Genomic DNA, 27,377 nt, shown 5'->3' with positions numbered 1-27,377 from the left:
TTTTCTCTTTGCCCTGAAAATAAACTGATAAGTTACTATTGGGATAACTACTCCCCTTGACCCAAGTCAAACACAGGTGCAAACACCCAAAATGAAAAAAAGCTGTGCTCCATCTTCAGCGAAGGGAGGCTGGATCCCAGCTCTTTAGAAGCCGGCCCGCGTACACCCAGGGCATCCTCAGAAGGCCAGGTTGAGGTCCGCGAGCGCGCCCCGTAGGGCGCCGCCCCGGACGCGGCCCCGCCCCTCACCTTGCCAGCGCCGCGCTGGGGCCTAGAAGGTGCGTGCGGCGCTCGGTGATTGGTGGCGGCCCGGCGCTGCCCGGCTGCCATTGGCTGCCCGGGCCTCTTTGTTCCCGGGTTTCTGTCGCAGGCCGGCTGCGGCGGACTGGGCGGCGGAAGTTCGACGCCGCCGGGCGAGTGACTGCGAGGGGGCGGCGCGGGAGTTCCGCAGGTTCTCCAGGTCCGTAGTGGAGCCCGAGGCCCGCGGAGCCCGGCCGCGAGGTCCCGGACGGGAGAAGGAGGAAGCCCTCGGACGCGCAGACATGGACCTGGAAAACAAAGTGAAGAAGGTAGGGGGGCGCTGGCGGCGGGCAGCGGCCGCTTCACCTGCGCGGGGAGCGCGGCACGCGGCGTTCGGAGGTGCAGGGGCCGGTAGGGCGGGCGGGCCGCCTGGCGTGAGCCCGGCCCTGCGTCTTCGGCGTCCGCGGCTCAGGGACCCGGCCCGCAGGTTAAAGGAGGCGCCGGGCGGCCCAGCCCGCTCTCCAAAGTTGGAAGCGCGAGCGAGGGCAGGCGCGGGACGCTCCTCTCCGGTTTCGCGGAGTCGCAGCGGTGGGAGGTGCTGGAAACTTTACTGAAGCTGTTTCGGCGTGCCAGGGTCGCCTCCAAAGAAAAGGACGAGCTCAGGGCGAGTGCGGGCGAGACTGTGACACTTCCTGGCTCAGGAAGTTCAAGTTCATTAAGCCTCTGTGGTTTGGGGCTCTGCTGTGCTTTGACAGCTCTGACCTCCTCCCTTCCAGCTGGGCTGCCTGGGGCGCTCTAAAGTGAGTGTTGATTTAATGCACTGCCTTCGCACTCGTGCTGGTGGTAACTTCTAATGCGATGTGGTTTTGTTTTGTTGTGTTTTGTTTTTTTGCGGGGGGGCGGGGGGAGGGTCATTCATTACTTGTCTAATTCCCTCCGTCTTGGGGAATTGTCTGTCAAAGAGCGCATTCTCCCTGTTTGGGGGCTAGCCCCAAAGGGCGGTTGTCACTAGCGTCTCAGCGCTGGGATACATTTCCAGCCTGGCTGCTGCCTCGCAGGCGTCAGAACCTAAGACCCTACCTGAGCCACTCCCTGGTTATGGGGAGCCTGGTGTCGCCTGGGAGAAAAGGGTGGGGACCAGATTGTGACTCAGAAGGAATGCTGATGTCACATTCCAGTGAATTGCCCTGTGCGAAAGTTCTCGTTCCAGGGGATTTGCTCATATTTTACTTTGTGGTAAATTTAAGCTAGCTGTCCCTTATCAAATAGGCGAGTTTTGCAGAGAGAGGAAGGGAAGAATAGAAAAAACATTTTTTTTTCCTCTTACTCATGGTTCCTAATATTATTTTACCTTCTAAACGTTAAGTTTTTGTCTTGAGCATTACTTCTATTTTATGCCCAGAGTTGGATTTTTGAAAATGGATACAAAGTATTGTGTTAGGAATGCAGAGTTTTAGGTTAGGAAGCTATTGACCAATAACAACTTGAAACGAGAAAACCTTGTTTTTCATTCCTTACTACTAAAATTCACAGACACTCAAAAAGGTATCCAAGAACAGAAAACATAAATTGTTAAAGTAGCATGATTGCATTCTATTCTCTTCCCGTTACGTTTTTTTTCTTTTAAATAAATCTAATATTTTTGGTTAATCTTGCTTGCCACCAGGAAAGCATTTTGCCCACTTAGCTTTCTGTTGATGAATACAAGTGGGTAAGAGCTACTTAATTTAGTATTTGTCTAAAATTTGGGGTGGGGGAGGGGTCTTGTCCTTGCTATTAAGTACTTATTTGAAGACAACTTTGTAAAAGTAAACATCTTTTGGGCTGGGGAGAATGAATAGGTGAAGTACAGGATTTTTAGGGCAATGACACTTTTCTGTATGATAGTATAAAATGGGGGAGGTACACAGGAACTTCAAATTTTCTGCTCAATTTTGCTGTGAAGCTAAAAACTTTTAAAAAATAAAGTCTGTTTAAGAGGGGGATAAAAATCAAAGACATTTTTGAAACTTTTTGAGACAAGGAGTAATTCTGAGGCAAAAAGTTCAAAGTTAAAAATTGTATGTGCTTGCAAAAGAAAACTCCAGATGTTATTTATAAACAATCTCCTTGGAGTTTGAAAATGTGGGTTATGATAAATAATGCCCTTGACATATGGTGTAATTTTTCTCCTTCATCCCCACTTTACTTTTAAAAGTTATATTTTTCAACCAAGAATCTTAACTTTCTCTAATCTTACTCTTCCCTGCCCCTACCACACCAAAAATAATTCCACAAAATAAAATTATGAAATCTCATGATATTAACAAATCTGTTTCACTACATTGTCTTCACTGATTCTGAGTCTTCAACCAGTAAATTGGAAGCCGCGAAAAAACTCTAAAGATTCTCACTTTGACTCCAATTTGTGGGTTTCTTGATAGACTTGATGTTCTGACAAAAAGTTTCCCAGTACAAAAGTTTGGAAATCTCAGGAATGTATTTGTGTTCCTTTTAGCAATCGTTTTCTAACATATTCAAAGAAGGACATATTACAAGACTATCTGATTTAGCAGCAGAGCCTTCTTACCCTATTTTAGTACCTAATTTTCAAGTCTCCTCTCTTTCTGACTTGGAAAAGTAAGAGAAAAGGCAGATTAGAAGTTGGAACAAAGACACAACCATTTAAGTACAACTAGTATGACTTCTGTTTTAAGATGTATGACATTTTCTTCTTCTTAAACTTTTACATTGTTGATGAGAAATTTCTTCTAGACAGATGAAAAGCATTATTTTTTCCACATTAACATTTCATGTAAAAAGAACTTAGGTTATCTTTATTAAACAGTGACTGAAATAGATGATACTATTATAAAATTCTTGGTTTGTAAAAGGAAAGCTCATCCACATCAGTTGTACAAATTGGGATTAATTACCCGTTAAAACCCACCATCACAAAGACAAGGGATTTTTATAATTAGACTTCACTATTTTTTGTTTTGTTTGAAGTAAGTAAGCCGTTGCTAGGATGTGGGAGCTAGTTTGGTTATGCAAAGTTTTTGTTTTAATATACTTTAGAACAGAATTTGATTTTATATCCTTGCCCTGTCTTCTGAGTTACACATCTATGCCTCTTTTTTATGTCTTAAGTCTCATCTTAATTGACTTTGTGTCAGTATGGTCTGTGTCTGCTTGGGAAAAACTGTGGACTTCGAGAAGCAGAAACAGTCTCCTTTTGCAGTGAATGGCAAATCATGGCTAACAGCCAGCTGTTTTCCTCTTTCCTTTCTGTGTTACTCTCCCATAAGAATTACTTTTTTCAATTAAAAGCATACCAACAGAGAAAGAGAACCTCAGTAATTTCCTTTATACTGCCTGGAATTGCTGCAGGGGTTTAATTTTACTGTGTTCATTTTTTGTCGTCTCTCTAACCCTTCTATTTTGATTAATCCTAATATTTTGCATACTTTTTTAAGGACTTATTTTAATTTTGTGATGCATTTTAAAATGTGATGCATTTTAAAGATTACATGTCACTAAAAATCCCCTTTCCCTGCATCCAAACTTGTTTTCAAAACCTTTGTCATTAGTCAAAAGAGCATAGTGAAACCAAGTGAATATAATTGGAAAAAGTATGGAACTATAAAGATTATTTCCGTTAGAAATTAGAATGAGTTCTTGGCCTTAGGTAGCCCTGGTTGAAGTGGAGAAAGCAATACCTGGTGACCTGGATGCTCAAATATACAATTGGATTCAAAGCTTGAAGCCATTCTTGCTGCAAGAATTAGGGCAAGGCACATCCATGGCTTTGCTTTGGAGGTGTTCTGCCTCTCAGAAAAAGTGCAGAAGGAAATGACTGGTCCTTGGCTGGGCTTTTATAAAACTCTTCTAACCCGTGGTGTGATTCATTACATTGGTAGAATGTGAAAAGTCACTTTCTCTTAATTGCCCTGAATATTGGTTGGAGAAAAACCTATAGTAGGTTTTCTATTGATTCTGTTACTTTACGGTGTCCTATGAAGTAGAAATAGGAATTTATATCTCTACTGGCTATTACCTGTGTACGATCAACTCCCCCCATGACTTTGTGCATGGCCATACTCCACCTACACCTACAGTACTAAGTTTTTTCCATCCTTCAAGGACCAACCCCTCACACTGCACACTCCTCCAGAATCTTTCTCCATGCTCCCACCTAGATGAAAAATATTTTCTCCTGATTTCCCAAAACATCACTCTCCACCTCTGGATTATACTTATCTGTTGTAAATTTCATCTTCTCAGCTTGCTTACAAATTTCTTGAGAAATGAATGCATATCCTGTTATACTTGCATGGTTATTTTGTTTGCTGTTCAAAGCAATCTTAGGAGGTAGGCCTTAGCTCCATTTTCAGAATGAAGAAACAAGTTTAGATAGTGTAATCTGAAACCTTATTATAGAGAACCTTACTAGGAACTTGAACCATAATCTGCAGAATTCATGCCCCTTCCATCATGCCACCTAACCTGAGCCTTATATTCTTTATCTTCCTCACTACATATATGTAGAATGATAACTGTTATAAAAAGAGAAGGTATGTTTTAACACTTTCTTTTTTTAAAGGAATTACATTTGAAGAAGTGGTTTGTATTCCAATAAAATTAGCATCCTACTAGTTTTTATATTTTGTTTCTATTTTATTGATCTTGTATGTATTCTCTTTAGTGTAAGTTACCATTGACATTCTTTGGGCAGAGGCAAAGTATAAGAAAAGTAAAAGTACTGTGAAAAGGAATTTCTGGGAAACTTCTACAGTCAAATAAATGGCATAAACTCCAATAATATTTTGTATCTTATCCTCTAAGATTCTTCCAACTTGCTGACTTTTGGTGGGAACCAATTATGTAAAATGGCCCTGGGTAACAGTGACCCTGTATTTGCCTGTTCGTTTTGTAAGTTTAACGAATGGCATCTGGAACTACAAAGGGATACTCATAGGCTTTTCTCCCTGTTGAGCTCTGCAGTCGATAGAAGGCCTTACACATAGCATGAGCAGGCTAAATCTCTTTTCCCTAGCAGCAAAGTGTTCGGGGTGCCTCTGGAATGGCAGACCAGACAGTTAAGAATAGAGCAGCTAGAAACAAAAAGCAAAAACAAAAAGGTTTTAATATTGGGAGGAGAACTTTTTGTTTTGTTTTAATTACCCATTTTTCATGCAAAAACATTTCTTGTGAAGCTGAGAAGCTCTTAGAAACACCAAAATGGTCCAATATTTCATGAGGATCTCATGGACCTTCAGTATGACATCCAGCATCGTGAGCTTGGGATCAACATCATAGCCCATCAGTGTGCAACAAGAGTTACCAATGGGGGCCTTCTTAGTGCAAAGAGTGTGACAAATTGGTAACATGGAAACTACTTCCTTTGTTCTTTTTCTGAGAAGTAGAAGAAGGAATACAAGTTGGCCCTATGCTAATGTGAATGTACCTTTTTTACATACCAAATCACCAAAGTGTGTTCTGAAATTAGGAAAGGTCAGTAAGCCTCCAGCATATATAAATACCTATAGTGTATGGAAAGGTCTTCCATAGTGTATCAGTTTCTCACTTCCATTTAGCAGCATAATATATTTAAAATTGCCCTGAGCTGAGTGTTGGTAGTTCCAAGTCCACTATTTTTTTGTGATATTGACCACTTTGGATATCAATTTATATTTATATAAAATTAAGTAGGGGAACCAGATGATTTCTGTGGTTTCTCCAAGTCCTGTGATTCTCTGATCATGGAAAATAGTATCAGTAGTCTACCAAGTATAATGTTCTACAGTGCTTTACAATCACATAGACCAAGAACATGTATCTATATGTGTAAATATATACATAAAGGAGATGGCATAATTTAAATATTAGTAAATTCCATGAAGAAACTATAGATTGAACCGAATAATTTTTTTCCACAAATCTTAGCTATCTTTAACTTGTTCGTGCTTATTTAATTTTTACAATATTTGTGGAGGTATTTTAAGATATTAGGTCAAGTTTAATTTAAATCTGTAGTATAAGGCTCCGAAGGCTGTAATAGTGTATGTCCCATAAGCCTAGGAGTGATGTATTAACCTTGGTATTTAATTATGGGAAAATGAAAAATAATGGAGCATTTATTTTCTTTAAAAGTTCTCTCTCCCAAAATAAGGCTGTTTTTAAAAATGTGAGTGCTTTTTTTATGTACCACACACTATTCTAGACTCTGGGGTTATAATAGTGAACAAGAATAACACTGAACTTAAGCATATACTATAGAATTATCCTATTGCAAGTGATGATAGAGCAATGTAAGTGATTGAAAGCACAACTGGGATTATACCTATCAAAGAACTCTTTATAGGTTAGCACTACACTCCATTTCTAACGCAGACAGTGAGCAATTTTGGTGGTAATCCCCAGGCTTGATTCTTGATTTTGCAAACTTTGTAATTAGAGGTTATTTCATTTGTCTTAAGTACTGGCAAATGGAAAAGAAGAAGGAAAGCAGCTCTTATGCTCTTATGTATTAGAATGTGAAACAGATTGTGAATGGATAAAGCTATAAAAATAGACTTATACCTGTAATATACACAAACCGTAAGTCTTCTCCCTGACTACAAATGCATAACAAAAGAATCATTTTTGGATTTCCTGTTTGCAGATATAGCTAATTTTTGTTTGGGGACTACTGCCATGGCAACCAAAATTATGATTTTAAAAGAATTATTAAATCATTAATATGCAGGAAGACAGGAAATTTTACTTTTTTTACAAGGTGGTGGTATCCAGGGAAATTCTATTATGAAAACAACTTTTTCTAGGAGAGGAAATAAGGAAACAAAAGACCAATCAAATTAAAAACATTTCAAAATCCCAGCTTTTCAGGATTTTAAAGAAAAATAATGTGGTAATTGGTAACTTCACCACTGTTCTTTGAGTAAATACCATGTTTAAAATTTTCCACAAGCACTATTAGAGGATTAAATTTAGAGGTTATGCTTTTCAACTACCCAGCTATAATCTTTGACTGTCCTACAAAAGAACTGCAATTTAGTGTGGTTTTGTCAATTTTCTGTTCTAAGTGCCCTGCCTACCTAACATTCTAGTTAGATAATGGGGAATTAGAGTGATAAGGATATGAATGACTATAATTTTCTAAGTATCACTGCATTTACTTTGGTCAAATTCATAAAAGTAAAAGAGCATAGTTTAGAATTGCCAATTTCTCTGCTCCTTAGTCTGTAAGAATGGGGGAGACTGCTTGGATTTGAGTGTGGCTTAATAAAGTGGGAGCAACCAGTGGGGATTGCTGAGATCTCATCTGCTGAATGACAGCAAAGTTAGTACTATGTAAATATACTTTATCTGAAATTCTGAATCATCCTCGAGCTATGAGTGATTCAGCTTGTGTTTATCATTGTGACATTCTGGTCACTGTGAAAAGCTGTAAACAGGAGTTTCAGGGTGTTCATTGCATAGCTTATCTGTCCGGTGAGCCTAGCAGAAAAGAGAGGCTGAAAGCTCAGCACAAATGCCTTGATGTGGAGTCCATTAATGCATCTCTAGCCACAGTGAACTTTTCCCTTGCTTTGTCTGATGATAAAGTGTTACCATGTTTCATTGAAAAATGACCACGTAGATGTTAGGTAGATTTTTGTTTTTATATGAGCATAACCTGACAATCTTAACAGAATGAGTCACAAAGTAAGGATGAAGGATCCGATTTTTCCTTTATGAGGTACTGGCCTACAACAAAAATAACTGGGGGTTATAAAAAGTTACCCTTTGTTTTTCATAGAGATATTAAAAGTGCAGTTTAGATTTAAAACTACAGACTCTAAACTCCATATCTATCAGTATCACCTGTTGAGCAAAATACCAATGTCAGCTTCGATAGATTTTGGAAAAAAAAGGAAGGAAAGAAGAAAGGAAGAAAAATGAGTGAGCAAGACAGATACGTAAGTTAACTACAGTGCCGAATTAAATGATGTAAGTGCTATCATACACTATTTTTCTTATCTGGGATAAGAACCTTTTTTTAAATAAAAATCTATCATGGGCTGATATTTTTAAAAACAATAAAAATGAATTACTAAAACAAAAGGCAGATATAAGGCCAATTAAAAAATTATTAAATGCAAGAGACACAAAATTATTTTAAGTATATAGTAGTTCCTAATTGTCTGCTCTGAGTTTCTCTGTATCTCTCATCACAGACTAGTGACTAACAGTTTGCAAACTGCCACACTTTGAGTAGCACGGCAATAATAGAAATACCAACAACTCTTACGAAGTCTCAGAAGCAGAAGTAACTAACTTTAATTGAGTGGGTTGGTATTATTTTATCAAAGAAACACCGTCTATAGAATAAAGAAGGTTTCATTAGGCAAAAAAAAAAGCATTCCATAAAGAGGAAGTAGCATGAACCAAAGGTACCTAGCTGTGAAAAGTCAGTAAAACCACTATTAACATTTCCAGTTTTGTCTCTTCTAAAATAAAGCTAAAGTAGTGAGCTGCAGTAATTTGTAATTTTTTCACATTACGGGTTTGAATTAAAGAAATACGTCACTGAGCTAGTATAAGACCTTAGCCCACAGTTGAAAAGGTTCTGATCTCCCTTAACTTTGATGATTATTTAATACGTTGTGTCCTCTGTTGAGAGAGAGGAGGAATTTTCACACTAGAGTCTAGCTCGTGTAAGCTGGTCTTGACTTTGAGCTGCAGACTGGGACCACATTGGTGCCATGTCTTCATCTTTCTTAGATCAGTGACACAAACAGTAAAGGTCATGCCCAACTACAGGTGCACCTTTTAAGCCTCCTCTTATCCCAAAGCAGTTGCATGTCCAGTTCCAAAGTCAAGGAGAGGAGAAGTCCCGTCTAGAAACTATGACCCTATGTCAGGGATATGATGTTGAATACTGTTACATGGGAATGAAGGTTTGGGACCATTGCTTCAATCTACCATGTGTACTATAGAGGGACAATTGAATGTAGGGCTTGAGGATACTTTTCTGAAGGTCTTTCATGTATCAAAAGTATTCAGAGATGATATTCTGTACAGTATCACAGACTACACATATTTCAAAGCAGGGTTGTTTTTTCAATCATTCTGAAAAACTGTAGAGGAAAGTTAACCTTGCAATATCCCTAACTTGATTTTTAGAAGGTCCATTTTTTAAATCTAGTCACTCTTCTGTTAGCTTTGAAACACAGACTTCTCCAAATTCATTCCAGTCAGGTCATGTGACTTCCATGTTGCATGAAGAAATGTAAAACTCATTTATTTGGGAAATGGCAAGTTGCCTAAGGTTTTGAAGGGAAATTACAAAATATTAGCTTTTATATAGTGTAACAAATGGAAAATATATTCTGTAGACATTCCAACAGTGTGTGTTAGACTCTGTCTGTGGTAACAGAATAGAAGGTTATCCCAAGAGAAATGGTAGAATTTAAACCTAAAAGGAGGGAAGACAGATTTCAGTGGCTTAACTCCACAGCTCTTTTAAGATGTCACAAGTAAATCAGTAGAGATGTTATTCATTGTTACTTTCTCATGGACCGGATGAAATTAAGCCAGCGGATGGGATCATCCTGTGGACCACTGTTGCTCACTTTTCTGTAACAGGGAATTTAAAGGAAGCAGCACAGACTTTGACATTTCCAGACATAAATTTGGACCCCACCTTTGATACTTACCCGGTAATTTGGCAACAGTTGCTCCTTGATTTCAAAGAGCTAATCTGCAAAACATGGATAATACTTCTTTATTGGATTATTGTGAGATTAAATAAAGTAGTACATGTAAACATTTAGAACAGTGCCTGGCATCTAGCAAGTACCTGATCAGTGTTGATTATTAATGTTCTTTGATCAGTTTTGTTTAGTTTGACCTTAGTACCAATAAGTAAATGTTTTTGAGAACCAGAATTGCATTAAAGTTGGGTATCAGCTTTAGAACTCTGGTTTCAGTTCTTGGCCCTGGCATTTATTAGCCGTATGAATTTGGGAAAGGTACTTAGCCCTGTAAACCTTACTATCCTCATCTGAAAATGGGTTTCAACTATCTACCTCACAGGATTGTAAGGGTAATTGAGATGACTATCTTAAAGCATACAGTATGGTGCCTACGCATAGACAGTAAATAAATATGTCATAATGCTCTTCAAGAAATCTAATCTAGAAGGAAGAAAATCCTGCATAGATCTTCATGCTATTTAACAGACACCTGAATATCTCAAGAATTTTATGATGGCATGCTCTCAGTAAGTTATTGCCACTTGGTGCTTTGTTGGACACATGGAAATATCCATTTAAAGTTCATTAACTGTGGGATATGCTAAATTACTGGATTTAACTATTTTCCTTTTGCTAATTTGAAAATCATTCTGATATATATTTTTACGATGAAATTAAAATTTATAAATAATTATCTCCAGAATTTGAGTACCTACCATGTGCCAGTCACTGTGCAAAGTATTCAAAGCTGTGTATACTAGCTTCTCTGAGAAAGTACTTGGTTTAACACCCCAGTTTTTTCTGGTCCAGTATAGGGAATTGGTTTGTTTTCCTAACTGGAATCTTTGTCAGAGTTTCTATGGTAAATTACAGAAATGGCTACAATTCTTTGCAGCACCTCCCATTAAAAAGTGGAGTCTGTTTTTCTTCCCTTTGAATCTGGACTGCTTTCTGACTTATTTGGGCCAATAAAATGTGGTAGAAGTGGTGAGTGAGTCCTAAGACCTTGCTTGCTTCTATTGCTCTGTTGCTGGGATTTAAGTCTTAACAGCCTCCCATGATGAAAGCTGTTGAAGGAGTCTTACAGAAGGCTTTCCCCACTCTGAATCACACTCATATTCCTCTGTACATCTGAAAGAATCAAGAATCAATGTACTGTAACTTCTCTAATTTTATTGGTGACTTAAGACTGAGCCCACTTTCTACTTAGACAAATCTAATTTTGATTTTTATGACTGTGTTGTTCCATCAAAGTGAAGGAATATTAAATTAACATGCAACTGCAGAATTATCTTAGTTGTAAGTAGATGGTATATACATATTTTAAAAATTGTCTTATTTCCCTGAATCACTAGACAAATTTTAAATAATGTCTGTGTACTTTCTTCAGTGGTGTAGTCTAAATATAGAACAAAAAGTATGATAATCCAGACCACTTCTCTGCTACATCAGAAGTTAAAACGTGGGTCAAAAATTAATTAAGGCTCTTTGATTTGTGCAGGACAACATATAAATAAACATAATTCAGTTTTGTTTGTTTTGTTTTGTTTTCAGAATAAGGGATGGTATGAGAAGGGCATGCAATAAATAAATAAGCAAGCATGAGGACCTGGTTCCTACATCTCTCCCTTCCTTTCTTGGTTTCCAAGACCCCTTCCTTGCTGGAAGTTTGTTCTAAATGCCTGTGGATGCCAATCTTGGGCAAAAGAGAAAAATGAGAGGACTGTCTTTTTGCAGCCCCTTTTCTATTTTCTTTGCTGTCTCTGTTGGCCATTACTCTCTAGGTTTCCTTAGATTCTCCTGCTCCTCTGGGCAGCCTCCTTCAGTGAATCCCTCAGCCAATGCCATGAACTTTTCTCTTCATTCTCCAGTCTGTGAAAACACATCTGTACTGCCCTCTTTTTCTGCATGTGCTCCAATTAGATAGTTAAAGAATTAGTGGCAATAAATCACTTAATTGTACAGTCATCCCTTACCCACGGTATTGTAATCGGTTACCCCTGAAGAAATAATACCATAGCCCTTAGGCATGGCAAGAATGATGGCAGTATTCAACTTTGGGGGTAAAGAGCCTTAATTAAGGCCTCTCAAAGCTGCACTCTGTGGGATGCATCCTTTAGAAGCAGCTTTGGAGATAGTGACACAAGACCAAATTAGGAATGGTTGCCATGATCCAGATTCTTTTAAGGAACTCCTACGATACCTTTTGGAATCAGGTTTTTCAAGTCCCTTTTATAGCAAATAAATAGGAGGTTTTGAGGGCTGTTTATGAGCACATGCCATTGCAGTGTCCTTCAGTGGAGCCAGAGCTCAGCCAATCGTAATTAAGAAGCAATTTCAGCTGTAGTCATCGCCTATTACAATAATTATGACATTTTTATAGCCCCACATTCTCTTTCTCAAAGTAATGGATTCAGGAGGAGGCCTTTTCTGAGTAGAGTCCACAGAAGAGATATTCTGTTGGTAAGCATTTCAAATCACTTTCTTCACACAGTAGTATAAAAATAATTTGATAGTAGTTAGTTTGAAAATGTTTATAAGGAACCAGCTTAAACTGAGCAGATGAAATATATTTTTATCAGTTGCTTACTTAAAATAGGTACAGACCTTTTTGAATTTTTATTTTTAAAAAGGGGAGGGGCTACATTTTGCCCCTAATAATATTGTAAGGTTACATAATTAGGTTTCAGATACTACTTATCTAAGTAGTACTGTGAGGGAAGGAACTGCTAACTGTAAATACTACTTAATTTGAATAAGATAATTTTGCCTTCTTGCTGGGTGCGGTGGCTCAAGCCTGTAATCCCAGCACTTTGGGAGGCCAGGGCGGGTGGATCACGAGGTCAAGAGATCGAGACCATCCTGGTCCACATGGTGAAACCCCGTCTCTACTAAAAATACAAAAATTAGCTGGGCATGGTGGTGCGTGCCTGTAATCCCAGCTACTCAAGAGGCTGAGGCAGGAGAATTGCCTGAACCCAGGAGGCGGTTGCGGTGAGCCGAGATTGTGCCATTGCACTCCAGCCTGGGTAACAAGAGCGAAACTCCGCCTCAAAAAAAAAAAAAAAAAAAAAAAGATAATTTTGCCTTCTTATATCACATAGAAGTACTGACTTTATTTTACTTCCATCTCCAGATTGATTTATATAATAGAATAAAAAAATTTATATAAATCTTTTCCAATTTTTATTCTTTGTTCTTTGAGGATGACTGGGGCATATTATAAAAATTGTGAAATTTTTATCCCAAATACATTTGGTATTTTAATCATCTGTTTGCAGCTGTGTTCTGTAACACAAGTGTATGTAACACATATTGAAAAAGCAAATGAAATTTAGAGCCCAAAAATCATGTTCTACCCTGTCTTCTGGAATACCGTTTCCTGGTTCTTACTGAGTGAACAACTAATAAATTGAGGGGAATAAGAGTATTTATGAGGAACGAACAAAGTTCTGCTTTAGATGTCCATTGGGTGAAGAGAATTTAAATATTTGAAATGGGAAAAATAAAGAGAAGTGGTAGATAAGCACCCTGTATACCTCTGTTCCTTTTTCATGTGTCTGTCTCATCACAAGTCACTTAGTCTTTGGATTTAAAATCAAAACAGAAAAGATACAGTAGGCAGCACCTAAGATTGTTCCCAATTACTCCCACCTGCTAGTATTCACACCCTTGTGTACCGCCCTCCCATTGAGTACAGGCTAACCTGATCAGTTGCCAAAAAATGGAATATGGCAGAGTGATGGCATAACTTCCAAGATTAGGGTTTACAACTTCTATCTTGTGTGCTCTTTCTCTCTCTGGGATCACTTGCTCTGGTAAAAACCAACTACCATGTCATGAGGTACTCGTGTGGGTAGACCCATGTGAGAAATCTTAGAAGTGGGTATCTCCCTAGTTAGTTCTTGAGATGGCTGCAGCCCAGCTGACCCCAATTACAAACTTATAAGAGGCCCTAAACCTGCCCATCTACTTAAGCCACTTTCAAATTCCTGACCCACAGAAACTATGACATGATAAATGATACTTTCAACCCCTACGTTTCAGGGTGGTTTGCAACTAATACAGAGATGTTCCATTATGAATCCAGAAGTGATTTGAAAAATATGAAAAGAATGATATTTTGCTTCATTATATTTCCCCTGACTACTGCATAATGTATATAATCTTACATATAATATTGAAGATAATTTTTAGTACTATGTTTTCAATAAACATCTTTCAACTTTGAAATGTAATTTGTTCATTCGTATTTCTTGCTCATTCTTTTAAATTATTTTTCTTTTGCTGTAACATTGAAAGAGAACTATTTTGCATCAGGACCCTGAAGATTTTTCTTGACTCACTCCCATTCTTCTGAGGATCCCCTTGTGTGTGAATTTATGACCTTAGGGACTTCCATGTTAGTGTAGCTGATGTGCAGACATTCAGGTTCCTCATAATAAGTCCCAGGTTTGCCTAGGATGGAGGAATTCCTGCCAAGCAAACAGTGAGCAGTCTTTCAGATCAAAATTGTTATAGAGAAGTTACAGATGAGGAATATTACTCTTTAAATTACGATTTACCTTTGAAGTTTCAGTTTGGAGGGAAAAAAAAAACAGTGGCTTTGTAGTTAAGTGCATAGGGTTTGAGTCAGAAATGCCAAGATGCAAATCTCAATTCTGCTGCATGCTAGGTGGGTAGTCTTAGGCAAATTAATTTCTCCAAGTCTCAATTTTCCTTTTATGAAATAGGGATAATACTTTACCAACAGGTTATTGGGGATTAAATGTGACGGTATATGTATTTTGGCTGGCAGGTAGTAACATTTTAACAAACAGTGGTTGAGGTGTTTTTATTAACACTTCCACCATCACAACCCTTAGTGCTCATTTTTAAAAGTATAGTTAAAAACATTTGAACGTATCCTGCCAAAACTAAAATTTATTACTGTTTCCTAGAAATTTAGCAGTATCTATTTCTGCTCTTCTTCAAATATGTTACCATATTTATTGAGGTACAGGTGTTTTGGGTAATCAGCTACAATCTGATTACATCTGAAATTCAAGTAGAGAAATTGTCTCCATAACAATACCTTTGTCATTAACTTAATACTGTTACTGCCTTAAGAAATGTAGGTACAGATTGGGTAGGAATCATCTACTTTAATTTGTTGAAGTTCCAGAAAACTTGACCTACTACCTCCAGAATACATTTTACTATAAAATAGGCAGAAAGAACTGTTTTTTTTTTTTCCCTTTTCATTCCTAACATAATAGTCTATGTGATTATTTACTGTGTGTGAATAAAGATTTCTGACCATTTGGCTTACAGTGGATTTCATGGTAGAGATGCATATATGGCTCCTGGCTTTATACTCCCTGAGCTGAAAAGGTGAGGGGATGTGGGAATGAATACTAGAATCTGCAGTAAATAGTTTTATTCCTGTTTCCTTATGGATGAGCCATGTTGACAACTAAAGACCCTTAATCTAAGACTCAATAATCTTTGGTCTTCAGTTACAAATTCCATTACATTCTATATTAAAAACTGATTTAGGAAATAGTGCCTCTTTAACTCAGGGCTTTCCATGACATGACCTATCTTTAGGCACTATTTATTGGGTAAGAGCAGGCACAGCTTTGCCCCAGCTTCTTCATCTGGATGAAAATGTGGATAGTAATAGTATCTCAGACTCTCATAAGATTGTTATGAGGATAATCCATGTAAAATACTTAGAACCATGCATGGCAATGTAAGTGCTCAATAAAAATCAGCTGCTGCTTTTATTACCACCCCTTCCAGTGTGTGTGTGGGGAGGGGGGAGGCAGTGGAAGTTCCTTGGGGTAAAGATATGCTATGACAAAGATCATTTGATAATTAAATCAATTAAATAAAACTTTCTAGCACTACTGTAAAGCTCAGACACTATGGCAGGTACTGGGAGGTACTAGGAGTTCAAATACGAACAAGAAGCTCACAATCTACTTGGGGTAAATTGATGTCTACACAATCATAGTATAGTAAGGAAGGACTTAATAATACAATTTGTGCCAAGGGGATAGTTAAAGAATGATGTCACAGAGTTACTGACATTAGAATTGATTCTATGGACCAAGTAGAGAAGGATTTTGATAGATGGAGAAGAGGAGGAACAGAGATTCAAGCAAAGTAAAAAGCTTCCCGTAAAACAGAGCGTGGCTGGAGGGGAGTGGTATGAGGAAGGCAGGTGGTGCCAGGCTTTAGAGGACCTTCTTTACATGCGAAGAAAAGTGAAATTCATTGAACTTATTAAAACTCTCTAGCAAGGGAAGTGTTACGATTATCTTTAGGTTTATCAAAATAATTTTTGAAAAAGCAATATAACATCATACAAAATCATCAGTTAGGAGAGTGTGGTCTCAGGATAATACGATGTGAGTTTGAACGTGAATGCTGGAATGCAGACGAGGGAGCAGACTGTGTGGTTTTTAGAGAAGAGACACTAGAAGTTGGAGCATAATAAGCATGGGTAGACAAGGACAGTGAGGCCTCTGGACCCCAGGTTGGGTGACCAAGGGGTGGTGAGGACTTTGTCTTCAGGCTTCCTCTCATGTATTTCAGACTTGAGTAAGTGAGACATGGAAAGTTTTTGTTTTTATTAGCAAAGAAAGAGAAATGTAGCAGCTTTATTAGGAATGATTAATTGTAGTTCTTAATCACACTAGTTCTTTGTATTCTTACCTAAGAAAGTTGGCAAACTAATACAGTGTGCAGCTATTTTTATATTTAAGTTTGGTTTTCTGTGTAACCTACACTTTTTTGGTAATGCAAATCTTGTTAGAGATTTGGAAACAGGCAATAAACTAAAAAGTTCGAATTTTAAGTCTTGTTTCAGATATCAATAAAAATATATTGATTGGGTGGGGTACTTAACAGATCAGACTAGGTTTCTAGGACAGCCATATGCTAAGAGGAATTACATAGAAATGTAGTTCCTTGGCCCAGAATACTTATCTGGATGAACAGTATCTAAAAATGCTTCTTTAAGAGTGTAATATGAATACATATACATATATATATATATATATATATATGTATGTGTATATATACATGCATATGTGTGTATGTATATATATGATAGGTGGATAAACATGCATGCACATATACACTGAGAAAGGGGGAATGGGAAAGAGAGTATGTATATTTCATATAATTCCTTTCATTCCAATACTATTAAAGAAGTCTTAGTAACACTTGCTCGTGCTCGTTTAGTAACCACATAGGATTCTTTACTCCAGAGGGAAATTGGTTATGAAAACAGCATGAATCAGATGATCTCACCCTGAATACTGCATAATATCTTCCAGACCCAAATTGTCTTCAAATCAGCTCAGACCATGTTTGAAATACCAGATGTTCCATACTCTTTTTTTCCTTTTTCTTTAAAGTATCTGACATGCAATACCCTTTTCTGGGTCAGAAGGGTGACCTGAAATGTTGCCAACCTATTTGGCTGCTTAAAATTATGAATATGGATAAATCGATTCCATTCCCATTTCTTTTTCTAAAATAAGCAGAGGATAAAAGGATTTTTGGAGGCACGGATCCTGGGAATATAAATTCAGTATATGGAGACTGTAGTTAAAGATACTTAAGTCCTATTTGTCTATGACTTGTGTTTCATAGTAAATATTATGGAGTCATTTTTATTTTTTTCTTAGGACCTTGATAGATATTCCCAAAGCCTGACTGTAATTTCTCCCAATATAGTCAATCCAAAGGACCTGTTTTCTTGGATGCTGAAGAAGAAAAATTAATTTATCATAACCTTTTATTAATGCTGGCCAGAATGTGATACTAAAATTATATGAAGTAGCTTCAAGACTTGTGCACTTATGAAAAACATGTGTTTTTAGGCACTAAATGTTGAGTCTGCAGGGAATACCATATCACTTTTGCTGTTGAAATAATTACATGCAACAGGACTGAGTTTTATCACTCACAACTTAAATCTTTTGTTTCCTATGCATACTTTATAAAACTTCTCCATCAAACTGAGTTACAAGTGATGGTGACTTATAAGAGTCATTAATGTATTAGCTTTTTCAAATAATTATTTTCTATTTAGTGATTAAACGTTGAGCACATGACCCTACTGAATAATAAGCACACTAAGACAAAGTTAATCTGACACATGATTAATCCAACCCTCTGGGCTCCCCTTCCTCCCCACTGTCTCCCACATACCCCTGTATGTACCCTGGACACCATTAAATAACACCTTCTTTATTTATATTCCTCACCAAGAGTTCTCCAGCACAGACATCTGGGCAGAAACTAACCCAGAAGATTTGGATGTCCAATAAAAATAATAGCCTTGGCTCTTCAGAAAAGGAGAAGGACCCTAAGGAGAAGGTGCGGTCTATGCTGAGGGTAAAAAGAAGGGATGAGAAGAATTCTGGGTCCTGGACTTCAGGAAATCCTGAACACAAAGTGTTCATTGAATAATGGAAAATAATGTGAGAGAATAATGAATAACGTGAATTGAATAATGGAGAGAAATTAGAGGAGCTCTTAGGGTGGATGGGGTTCCAGATCCTTGAATTGAAACCAAGAGGAGTTGAGGAACCTCAGTTCTTGTGACACTCTGCCCAAAATAGGCCCTGAGAAACTGCTTGGGGCAGTTCTGGCTGTGAAACTCCTTTTACCACAGATGAGAATCCATATGCTTTCCTTCGTCTGATAAACGTTTGACTTCTGAAGGGGAGAATAGCAGATGATTAGATGTCTCAGTTGGAGTGGGAACAGGGCAGAAGAAATTTGCCTCACACCAGTAGAGGTATATCTGCTACCATACAATTTTATAATATAAGTTGGATTTAACAACTGTATTCTAAATTATAAATCAGTCTGAAACTAGGCACATCCTAAACAAGGAAAACACCAGAGTATGAATCACGTGTCATCTTTCTTGGAGAGGCATTGTGCCTTTATCCTAACAGAGGGTTAATAAAGAGGATAAAAATATGGAAAAATTTCTCATCCAATAATGTGGCATAGTTCTTAGGCATAGTCATAGATCTTCAATGCTGGTATCAATGAGGTTTAAGTTTTGTAGCTATAAAGTTGTAGCTATAAAATAATTTTTCTTACTGAAATGTTCTCAGGAAAATAAGTTTATTGCCAGTCTGAAACTTTAATTGCTCTAGCTGCTAAAAGTGATTTTGAAAAGTTGATGTCGTTTTTGTTTGTGGTGTGTGTGTGTGTGTGTGTTTAATTAGAACTGCTTCCTTTGGGTTATAGTAGGAGAAAGTGTATCATATTGCTGTGACCTCATTCCACTCTCTTTCACTTCTTTGTTCTCCATTTGTGATCTTTAAAGGTTCCTTCACACTTAAGTCTGAGCATATGGGGAAGGTGAAAGTGTATGTATTTGGAATGGTAGAGGGGCACTTTCTCCAGACAGTCACAAACCTATTTGGAAAGCGTCCATAAAGATATTAAATTTACCTTCCAGGCAGGGCCCAAGGGCAAAAGAACCCTGGAATAATACTTTCTGGATTTTCCAGGGAAGCCTACAGAACTAGTTTCTCAAATTACTGCTTTTTCCAAGGCCTGGTCTCCTGGTCCCTGTGAGGGCTGCCTGAGCTTCCACTAGCAGACCTTGAGAGGTGCTCTTGCTCCTCACCCATCCCCATTGCCCTGTGGTTTTCCTCTTTACCATTCTTGCTTGTCTCTGAGGATGTCATCCTCAATCTGGTAGCCTAAGACATGGCATTGAATGCTTCAAGAGGTTTAGTTTCTTCCTTGGGAAAATGAAAAGGAAAACAAAACAAAGTACTCCACCTGCTACAAGGCCAGCCCTTGTCACCCTGCAAGTTGCTCTACAATTTTTTGGCTCTTCCCTTGCCCTCTTTTGTCACAGGCCTTGTGTATGGTGTTTCCTCTGCCCTGAATACACTTCTCCTCTGAGCTGAGTTAGATGCTGCTCAGCCTTTTCATTGCAATTCATGCACCTCTCTTTCAACAAAGCTTCCCCAGCCTTCCTTATTTAAGTCTTCCCTTTTTAAAACTCTCAGAAAGTCATCTACACTTAGAGGTGGTACAAGAGTGTTTCTGGATTTGTAGTTCTTTTCCATGGGGCAGAAATTAGCCAGTGACTCTCTTTGGAAGACAAGAGCTCCCATTTGACACTCTAGTCATCTGCCCCAAAAGAACAGTAAAGTAGGAGCCAGCTGTGAAGCAGCACCTCCTCTCCATCCCCACCCCTCAACTCCACATTCCCTATCATGGCCTGAACTAGAGTTTTTCAGGTTAACTTTGGAATGACCTTGGCCCAGAGGTGGGGTCCATTCAGATCCTCCAAGGGGTTGGAATTTTATTTTTGATTTACAAAGATAAAAAATTGGTAGGAAAAAACAACTTACCCCTTTGCAAGATAGACTTTGTTAAGTCAGCAGTGAGCTACACAGAAGCCTTAGTGCAAAAACTCTGGTGACTCATGGAGGTTCTAGTTACATTAACTGAACTTTCACATTGCATTCAGAAATAGAGAATGAGATCTTATTGTTACAGGATGTTTGCAGTCTTTTATAAGCCCAGTGTTGTTCAGACCAGGCAATTCTAATTTGAGGGCATGTAAGAATTTAAGTAGCCATTTAATTTAGAGGCAGAAGCGTATTTCTAGATATCTGTCAGCAAATACCAGGATTTTATACATATATGTAAATTTGTATGTATATGCAAGTTCTGTGTCACAAGGTAAAATGTATTCCATATTGTGAATTACATAAAAGAGAGGTTAAAAGCCTCTGATGTAAGCTAAGCTATGTGATTAAGCCTTAATGATATAATCAAAATTTTCATTTGGGATTAGAGTTTATTTAGCAGGAGATACATGAACATAGTATGAGTCATATCTATATAACAGGAACATTCAGGACCAACTCTTCTGTAATGGAAAATTAGAAAGGGCTTGAAAAAGAATATACTTTTTTGGATTTGCTTTTCATTTTACTATGGATATAATAGAGAAAACATGTAATTATGCTTCTTACACAAGACCAGCAAACAGTCTCCATCTTTTGTTTAACCTACTTTATTTCCATACTATGTGAACTGTGATTATCAATGACAAGGAAACAATGGAATTGCTTTTTAAAAAAGCTTAGTGTGGATGTTAAATATACAATTTAAAGACTCAGTCCTTTTGAAAATTGGTAATATGGACATGGCAAAGATAATAAAGCTTAGCTAATGCTAGGCAGGTGTTTATACTTGAGAGTATACTTGATATAGTCTAACTTAAAAATAATGTGGGTTCCCTTAAGCAGCTAAGTGGACCAGCTGGGTTTGACTATGTCCTTAGTTATGGAAAGAGGATGTGGTCATTTTCTTTAGAACAAAAGGTAAGGCTTCACTTCAACTTCAGGGCATTTCATACTGATCTTTCAAGGAACAAGTTACAATGTGGTTTTGATTGCACAGTGACAAACCCAATGTGGTAAAGTTACAAAAGAGGGCCATTGAAAAATACTATTACTTGTCCAGCTTGAACTGCTACTCTAGGCACTAAACAGTAACCAATTCTTTATGGTCACTGATGCAATATTTAAAACATGGAATAATCTGGTTACTGGTAGTTTGCTACTGTACTGATATAAGGCTGGCTACTCTTTTTTTCTCTAATATCAGTAGTTGGGTAAGAGTTTAATTGCCATCTTGTGCCCTTCTGCCATCTGCATCCCACTCCTTGCACTTAGGCCATGTATCAGCAAGTGCTCAAAGATTATTTTTTAATATGGTAAAGAAGAAAAGATGATTTACTGTAGCAAGGGCGATAATAAAGCTCTCCACTCCTTGCTCTCCACAACTTTAGGCAGAAGAGCACAGGCCTTGGAGTCAGAAAGACCTGAACTCTACCATTTATTAACACTTTGATCTTAAGCAAATTCCATAATCTCTGAGTTTCAACTAAGACATTTCAAAAATGGCAAATAATATTGCCTACTTTATAAGCATTTTATATGCTTTTGTAATATTTTAATGAGATATAAGTACTTCTATTCCTTGTGTCTTAGTTTATTCCTGCTGCCATAACAAAATACCTTAGACTGGGTAATTTATAAATAATAGAAATTTATTTCTCAAGTTCTGAAGGCTGGGAAGTTCAAGATCAAGGCACTGGCAGATTCATTGATTAGTGTGGGCTTGCTTCCTGCTACCAAGATGGCACCATTTTGCTGCATCTTCACATGGAGAAAGGTTCAGAAAAGATGGGAAAGGAACTCACTCCTTCACTAATCCCATCAATAAGGATGCAGCCTTCATTGCCTAGCTACCTAATCATTTCATAAAGGTGCAGCTTCTTAATACTGGTACATTGGGGATTAGGTTGCATCATGAATTTTGGAGGAGCACAAACATTAGAGCCATAGCACTGGCATTCAGTAAGTGTCTATTGTAGCTATTATAATATTTATCCTAATAAAAATGTTATTTCAGTTGTAATTCCTAAAATATGTAATTCTTTGTTTGCTGTAAAATATGGTATTTGGGGTGAGCCTTGCTTTTTAAGCTGTGGTTTCCTGAGTGTTGTACCCATTGTACTACAGGGCTGTGCTATGGGGCATGTAGTGGCCAAAGACATGAATTCATGACTTTTTTGTTACTTGCAGTATTTGTAGTTTTCTATACAGTTATATCCTGATGCTTTGCTTTTCATGATAAAAAGCAATCAGAATATAAATTATGTATGCACTTGGGACTGCCATGTACATACCTGGGTATCATCATTAACTAAACATAAGATTTGCTTGAAAGTTTTATCAACACAAGTGGTAAGTGGAATTAAAAGTGCAAGTTATTGAATTTTTAGATTTGTAAAGAACGTAGTAATAGATTCATATTGTTTTCTTTTTAACAGATGGGCTTAGGTCACGAGCAAGGATTTGGAGCCCCTTGTTTAAAATGCAAAGAAAAATGTGAAGGATTCGAACTGCACTTCTGGAGGTATTGTTTTGGAAACTGCAGCCACATTAGTAATTTATACTTTTTGCAATACTTCCTCAGACATTGGAGATATCTTGATAGTCTTCCAGCATGGTTGCTAAGTTGCAGACCTGTTATTTTCTTTTCTGAGAAATGAATACAATGTAGTGTTCTGTCTTCCTGTCATTAAGTTTGACTTAGTGAATTGGACCATAATAACTATATTAAGAGTTGTTTGATTTATTTTCTGTCTTTAAGAGTTCCTGTCAGCCTGAAATACTGAATGTATCTTTCTAGTGGTAAATAAGTTTGTGATAATCCTCCAGGACTATTTAATAATTTATTTAAAAAATTTTTTTGAGATAAAGTCTTACTCTGTTGCCAAGGCTGGAGTGTGGTGCAATCTCAGCTTACTGCAACTTCTGCTCTCTGGTTCAAGTGATTCTCTTGCCTTAGCTTCCTGAGTAGCTGGAATACTGGTATGTGTCATGATGCCTGGCTAACTTTTCTTTTTTGTAGTTTTAGTAGAGTTGGGGTTTCGTCATGTTGGCCAGGCTGGTCTCAAACTCCTGACTTCTAGTGATCTGCCCGCCTCAGCCTCCCAAAGTGCTGGCATTATAGGTGTGAGCCAGCACTCCTGGCCCTGTTTAATAATTTATTCTCTTCTTAAAAATTGGTAACTTCACATCTCATCTCTACATTTTGAATAAATAAATATGAATACTGAATTGAGCATTTATATGTTAGTTATCAGGAAGTGAAGTTGAATTTAGGTCTCTTTAAAATTTTCAGCTGTAAAGTTACCACAGAAAAACTTTGAAGCACTTGAATTTTTTTTTTTAAGAAAAACATGTAGTGTTTTGGTTTGAATGAAATGCATATATACACAAGACAAATGTTAGTCAAAAATGTAAATTTTATATAGATCTTTAGGTTATTTTGAAAGTACTACTGCATGTCATATAAATCTAAAATCAGTATTTGAAACCTATGCTTATGAATGACTGTCAAGTCCATAATGGTAGTTCACAAGTCTGCTCAAAGTTAGAATTAGCAGGAAAAAAAATAAAGGTAACTATACAATTTTAGGATAGCAGCTACCTTGTTAGGATGTCTCTCATTTGAGAACCACTTCTGTACTACAAATTTCCACAGGAAATCCTTTAGAATAAATAATTTCATCAGCCCTTGGAGACGTGTACATTGTAAATTAAAGGAGAATATAAACACATGAAATTTCAGACATTAAGCTCTTTTAAAAACTATTTTATTGAATCAGTTCTCAGAAACAAAGATAATTGTTTAAAATAGCAAAGTCAGTGGAAATCTGCTAGAACTGGTACAATTCTTTACGTTTGGGGAGCTAAAATTTTTCAGGATTTTTTTTTTTTTTTTTTTTACAAAACTTAAATAGCTCTAGCTTGTGCTGTCTCTTCAAGGGACATAAAAGTGAGACAATATGTCGGTCATGTTTTAAAAAGGTAAATTTACTTAACACAAAATAGTTTTCATGGATTGGAACATCCTAGCTCTTAATGCTTGTACTAGTTTCTATTGTGCCTATCAGTTAACTTTGCAGAAGACTGCACTGCCCTCTCCTGGGCATAGCTTTTACCTTACAATCTCATAATACATATAATCCCCAAATCCAAAATCCAAAATGCTCTAAAACCAAAACTTCTTGAGTGTCAACATGATGCCACAAGTAGAAAACTTCACATACCTGACCATGTGACAGGTTGCAGTCAAAATACATTCAAACCTTTGTTTCTTGTACAAAATTATTTAAAATATTGTATAAAATTATAGTCAGGCTATGTATATAAGCTGTATATTTAATATAAGTGAATTTTATGTTTAAGCTTGGGCTGCATCCCCAAGATATCTCATTGGGTTTATGCAAATACTACAGAATTTTAAAAAATTTTGAAATCTGACATACTGTTTTATTTTACTACTTTTATTTTGGGTAAGAGATACTTAACCTGTATTCGTTTTAGTTCAGCTATGCAGTTGCCAAAAACTGCTCATGAGATTTTAAAGCTTATTCCTAAGAGATACCATCTTTTCCCTAAAGCAAGTTAGTTTATAGTAATTTTTGTTATGTCTATATTGATCACTTTGGTATTTTCAGATGAAAATATATCAGACAAGAGCAGATCTCCATGGCATGAAAATAACCTTTTTTATTTCAGTTTTATCATTTAATCAACTGTGTGTAGTCTGAAAATCTAAGAGTCATAAAAGTCTCGTGCTTTGCATATGGCCTCTCATTCAGCTGGTATTCATGAGTCCACCCAGTTGCTATTTCTTAGTACTTCTCCCATCTTCCTGCCATAAGTCCAGTCACATTTCTCTTAGAATTCTTGATAATTCCCTGACTTTTTCACCATAACTAAAAGACCTGAAGCAGGTGCCTTTGACCTCCATATGTAGCCTCTTTCAGTACAGTCTCTGAAGTAAAATATCTAGACTAGTTGTCCTGAATGTAACAAAGATTCAAGGTCTAGTCTACGGCCACAGAACTTCTGTGGGTGAGGTAGACATGGGATCCCATGACCCTGCCCACCTAGCCGCCTCCTCCAGCTTCATGGTGATCCTTGACTTGGGACCCTGAGGGCATCATTGGGCACATTTCAACAATCAGAGTTAAATTATTCTCTACCACTTTACTAGTCTGGCCTCTCATTCAACCACAAGAATGGGCTTTTGAACATGAATACTATTACATACTTCTGGTGACTTGAAAACCCTCAGTAGTTTCTCACTGGACTTATTTTAGGCAGATTTCTTGGCCTTTGACATTAAACCCCAACATCTGGCTTCTGCTTGCTTTTCTAGCCACTCTCACTTCCCTTCCAAGCACCTTGTGCTCCAAGTGCTTAATACATACTATTCCCTGAAATTTTTGTGCCTTATTGCATGGTGTTCTCTGCCTGGAAAACCCTACCTCCCAACACCAGGAAACAAAAAGTCTTAGCTCAAGAAATACCTCTGAGAAGTCTTCCCTGTCCATGTATTAGTCTTTTCAGGCTGCCATGACAAAATATCACCAACCTGGTAGTTTAAACCGAAATGTACTTTATCCCAGTTCTAGAGGCTGGAAAGTTCAAGATCAGGAGTCAACATGGTTGAGTTCTGGTGAGGTCTCCCTTCCTGTCTTACAGATGGCTGCCGTTTCACCATATGCTCACATGGCCTTTCCTTGGTGGAGTGAGTGTGTGTGTGTGTGTGTGTGTGTGTGTATGTGTGTGTGTGTGTGTGTGTGTGTGTGTAGAGGACAAGATCTCTCTCCCTTTTCTTATAAGGTAACCTATTCCTTTGGATTGTGACCTTCACCTTGTTGCCTCTTTTAAACTTTACTTCCTAAAAGCCCCCACTCCAAATGCGGTTATATTAGGAGTTTGGGCTTCAGCATAGGACTTTAAGGAAACACAGTTCAGTCCACAGCACCCCTTTTCTCTGCTTCCACATACTGCCAAGTTGTTAGGAATCATTTTTCTTTTTATCACCTTGCATACTTATAGGAAGCCAGGAAATAATTACCCAGATCTCATTCTTCTACATCACTCTGATTTTCCTGCTTGCGCCTTCCATTTTCTCATTGCCAGTGACAAGGGAGCCCATGAGTGTAGTCCTTAAGGGTCAGCCTTCTGGGAAATAGTACAGAGTACTGAGGCATGGAGAATGAATCTGGAGAGGTGAATGGGAGATGCCAGATCAAGGTGTATCACCATAGTTGCAGGAGACTAAAAATGAATTATTAGACTTAAGGAATTGAGAGTGGAACTTGTAACTTAACTAGTTGAACCTTATTTTACAGATCAAAAAAGTAAAACCAAAGGAAGCTAAAATGACTTGTTTGAGCCCATGAATTATTAATAAGAAATATAGTTTGTGAATGATTTCTGTGTGTCACACACCAGTAAGCACTCATAATAATATTCTACTGCTGCAAACTTTGCAAGTTAAAGCAGCATCTATTAATTAACTCAACATCCATTATTTTATTTATTTATTTATTTAGAGATGGATTTTTGCTCTCGTTGCCCAGGCTGGAGTGCAATGGTGCAAGCTCTGCTCACTGCAACCTCCATCTCTCAGGTTCAAGTGATTCTCCTGCCTCAGCCTCCCAAGTAGCTGGGATTACAGGCACCTGCCACTGCACCCAGATAATTTTTTGTATTTTTATTAGAGACAGGGTTTCACCATGTTGGCCAGGCTAGTCTCGAACTCCTGACCTCAGGTGATCCACCCACTTTGGCCTCCTAAAGTACTGAGATTATAGGCATGAGCCACCATGCCCGGCCAACATAACATTCATTTTTTTAGGTTAGAAGTCTGGGAGAAAGGGGCTGGCTTAGCTAGATTCTATGCTTAGTACCTCAAAAAGCTGAAATGAAGGTGTTGGTCAGGCTAATTTCTCATCTTTAAGCTCTGGGGAAGAATCTGCTTTCAAGTTTATTCT

General features: G+C 37.8%; 1 protein-coding gene across 1 annotated transcript in view; it reads left to right on the top strand.

Moving 5' to 3' along the window:
• Nucleotides 1-293: 293 nt before the first annotated feature.
• TES (testin LIM domain protein) overlaps nt 294-27,377 on the top strand; it is a 51,551-nt gene continuing 24,467 nt past the window's right edge. The window contains exons 1-2 of the mRNA XM_003921064.4: nt 294-568; nt 22,845-22,930. Of these exons, the coding sequence (XP_003921113.1) occupies nt 542-568; nt 22,845-22,930 (113 nt within the window). The 5' untranslated portion in view covers nt 294-541. The remainder of the gene's footprint in view (nt 569-22,844; nt 22,931-27,377) is intronic.

Source organism: Saimiri boliviensis, chromosome 10 (assembly GCF_048565385.1).
Source record: "Saimiri boliviensis isolate mSaiBol1 chromosome 10, mSaiBol1.pri, whole genome shotgun sequence".
NCBI lineage: Eukaryota > Metazoa > Chordata > Mammalia > Primates > Cebidae > Saimiri > Saimiri boliviensis.
This window is presented reverse-complemented; position numbering and strand designations above follow the sequence as displayed.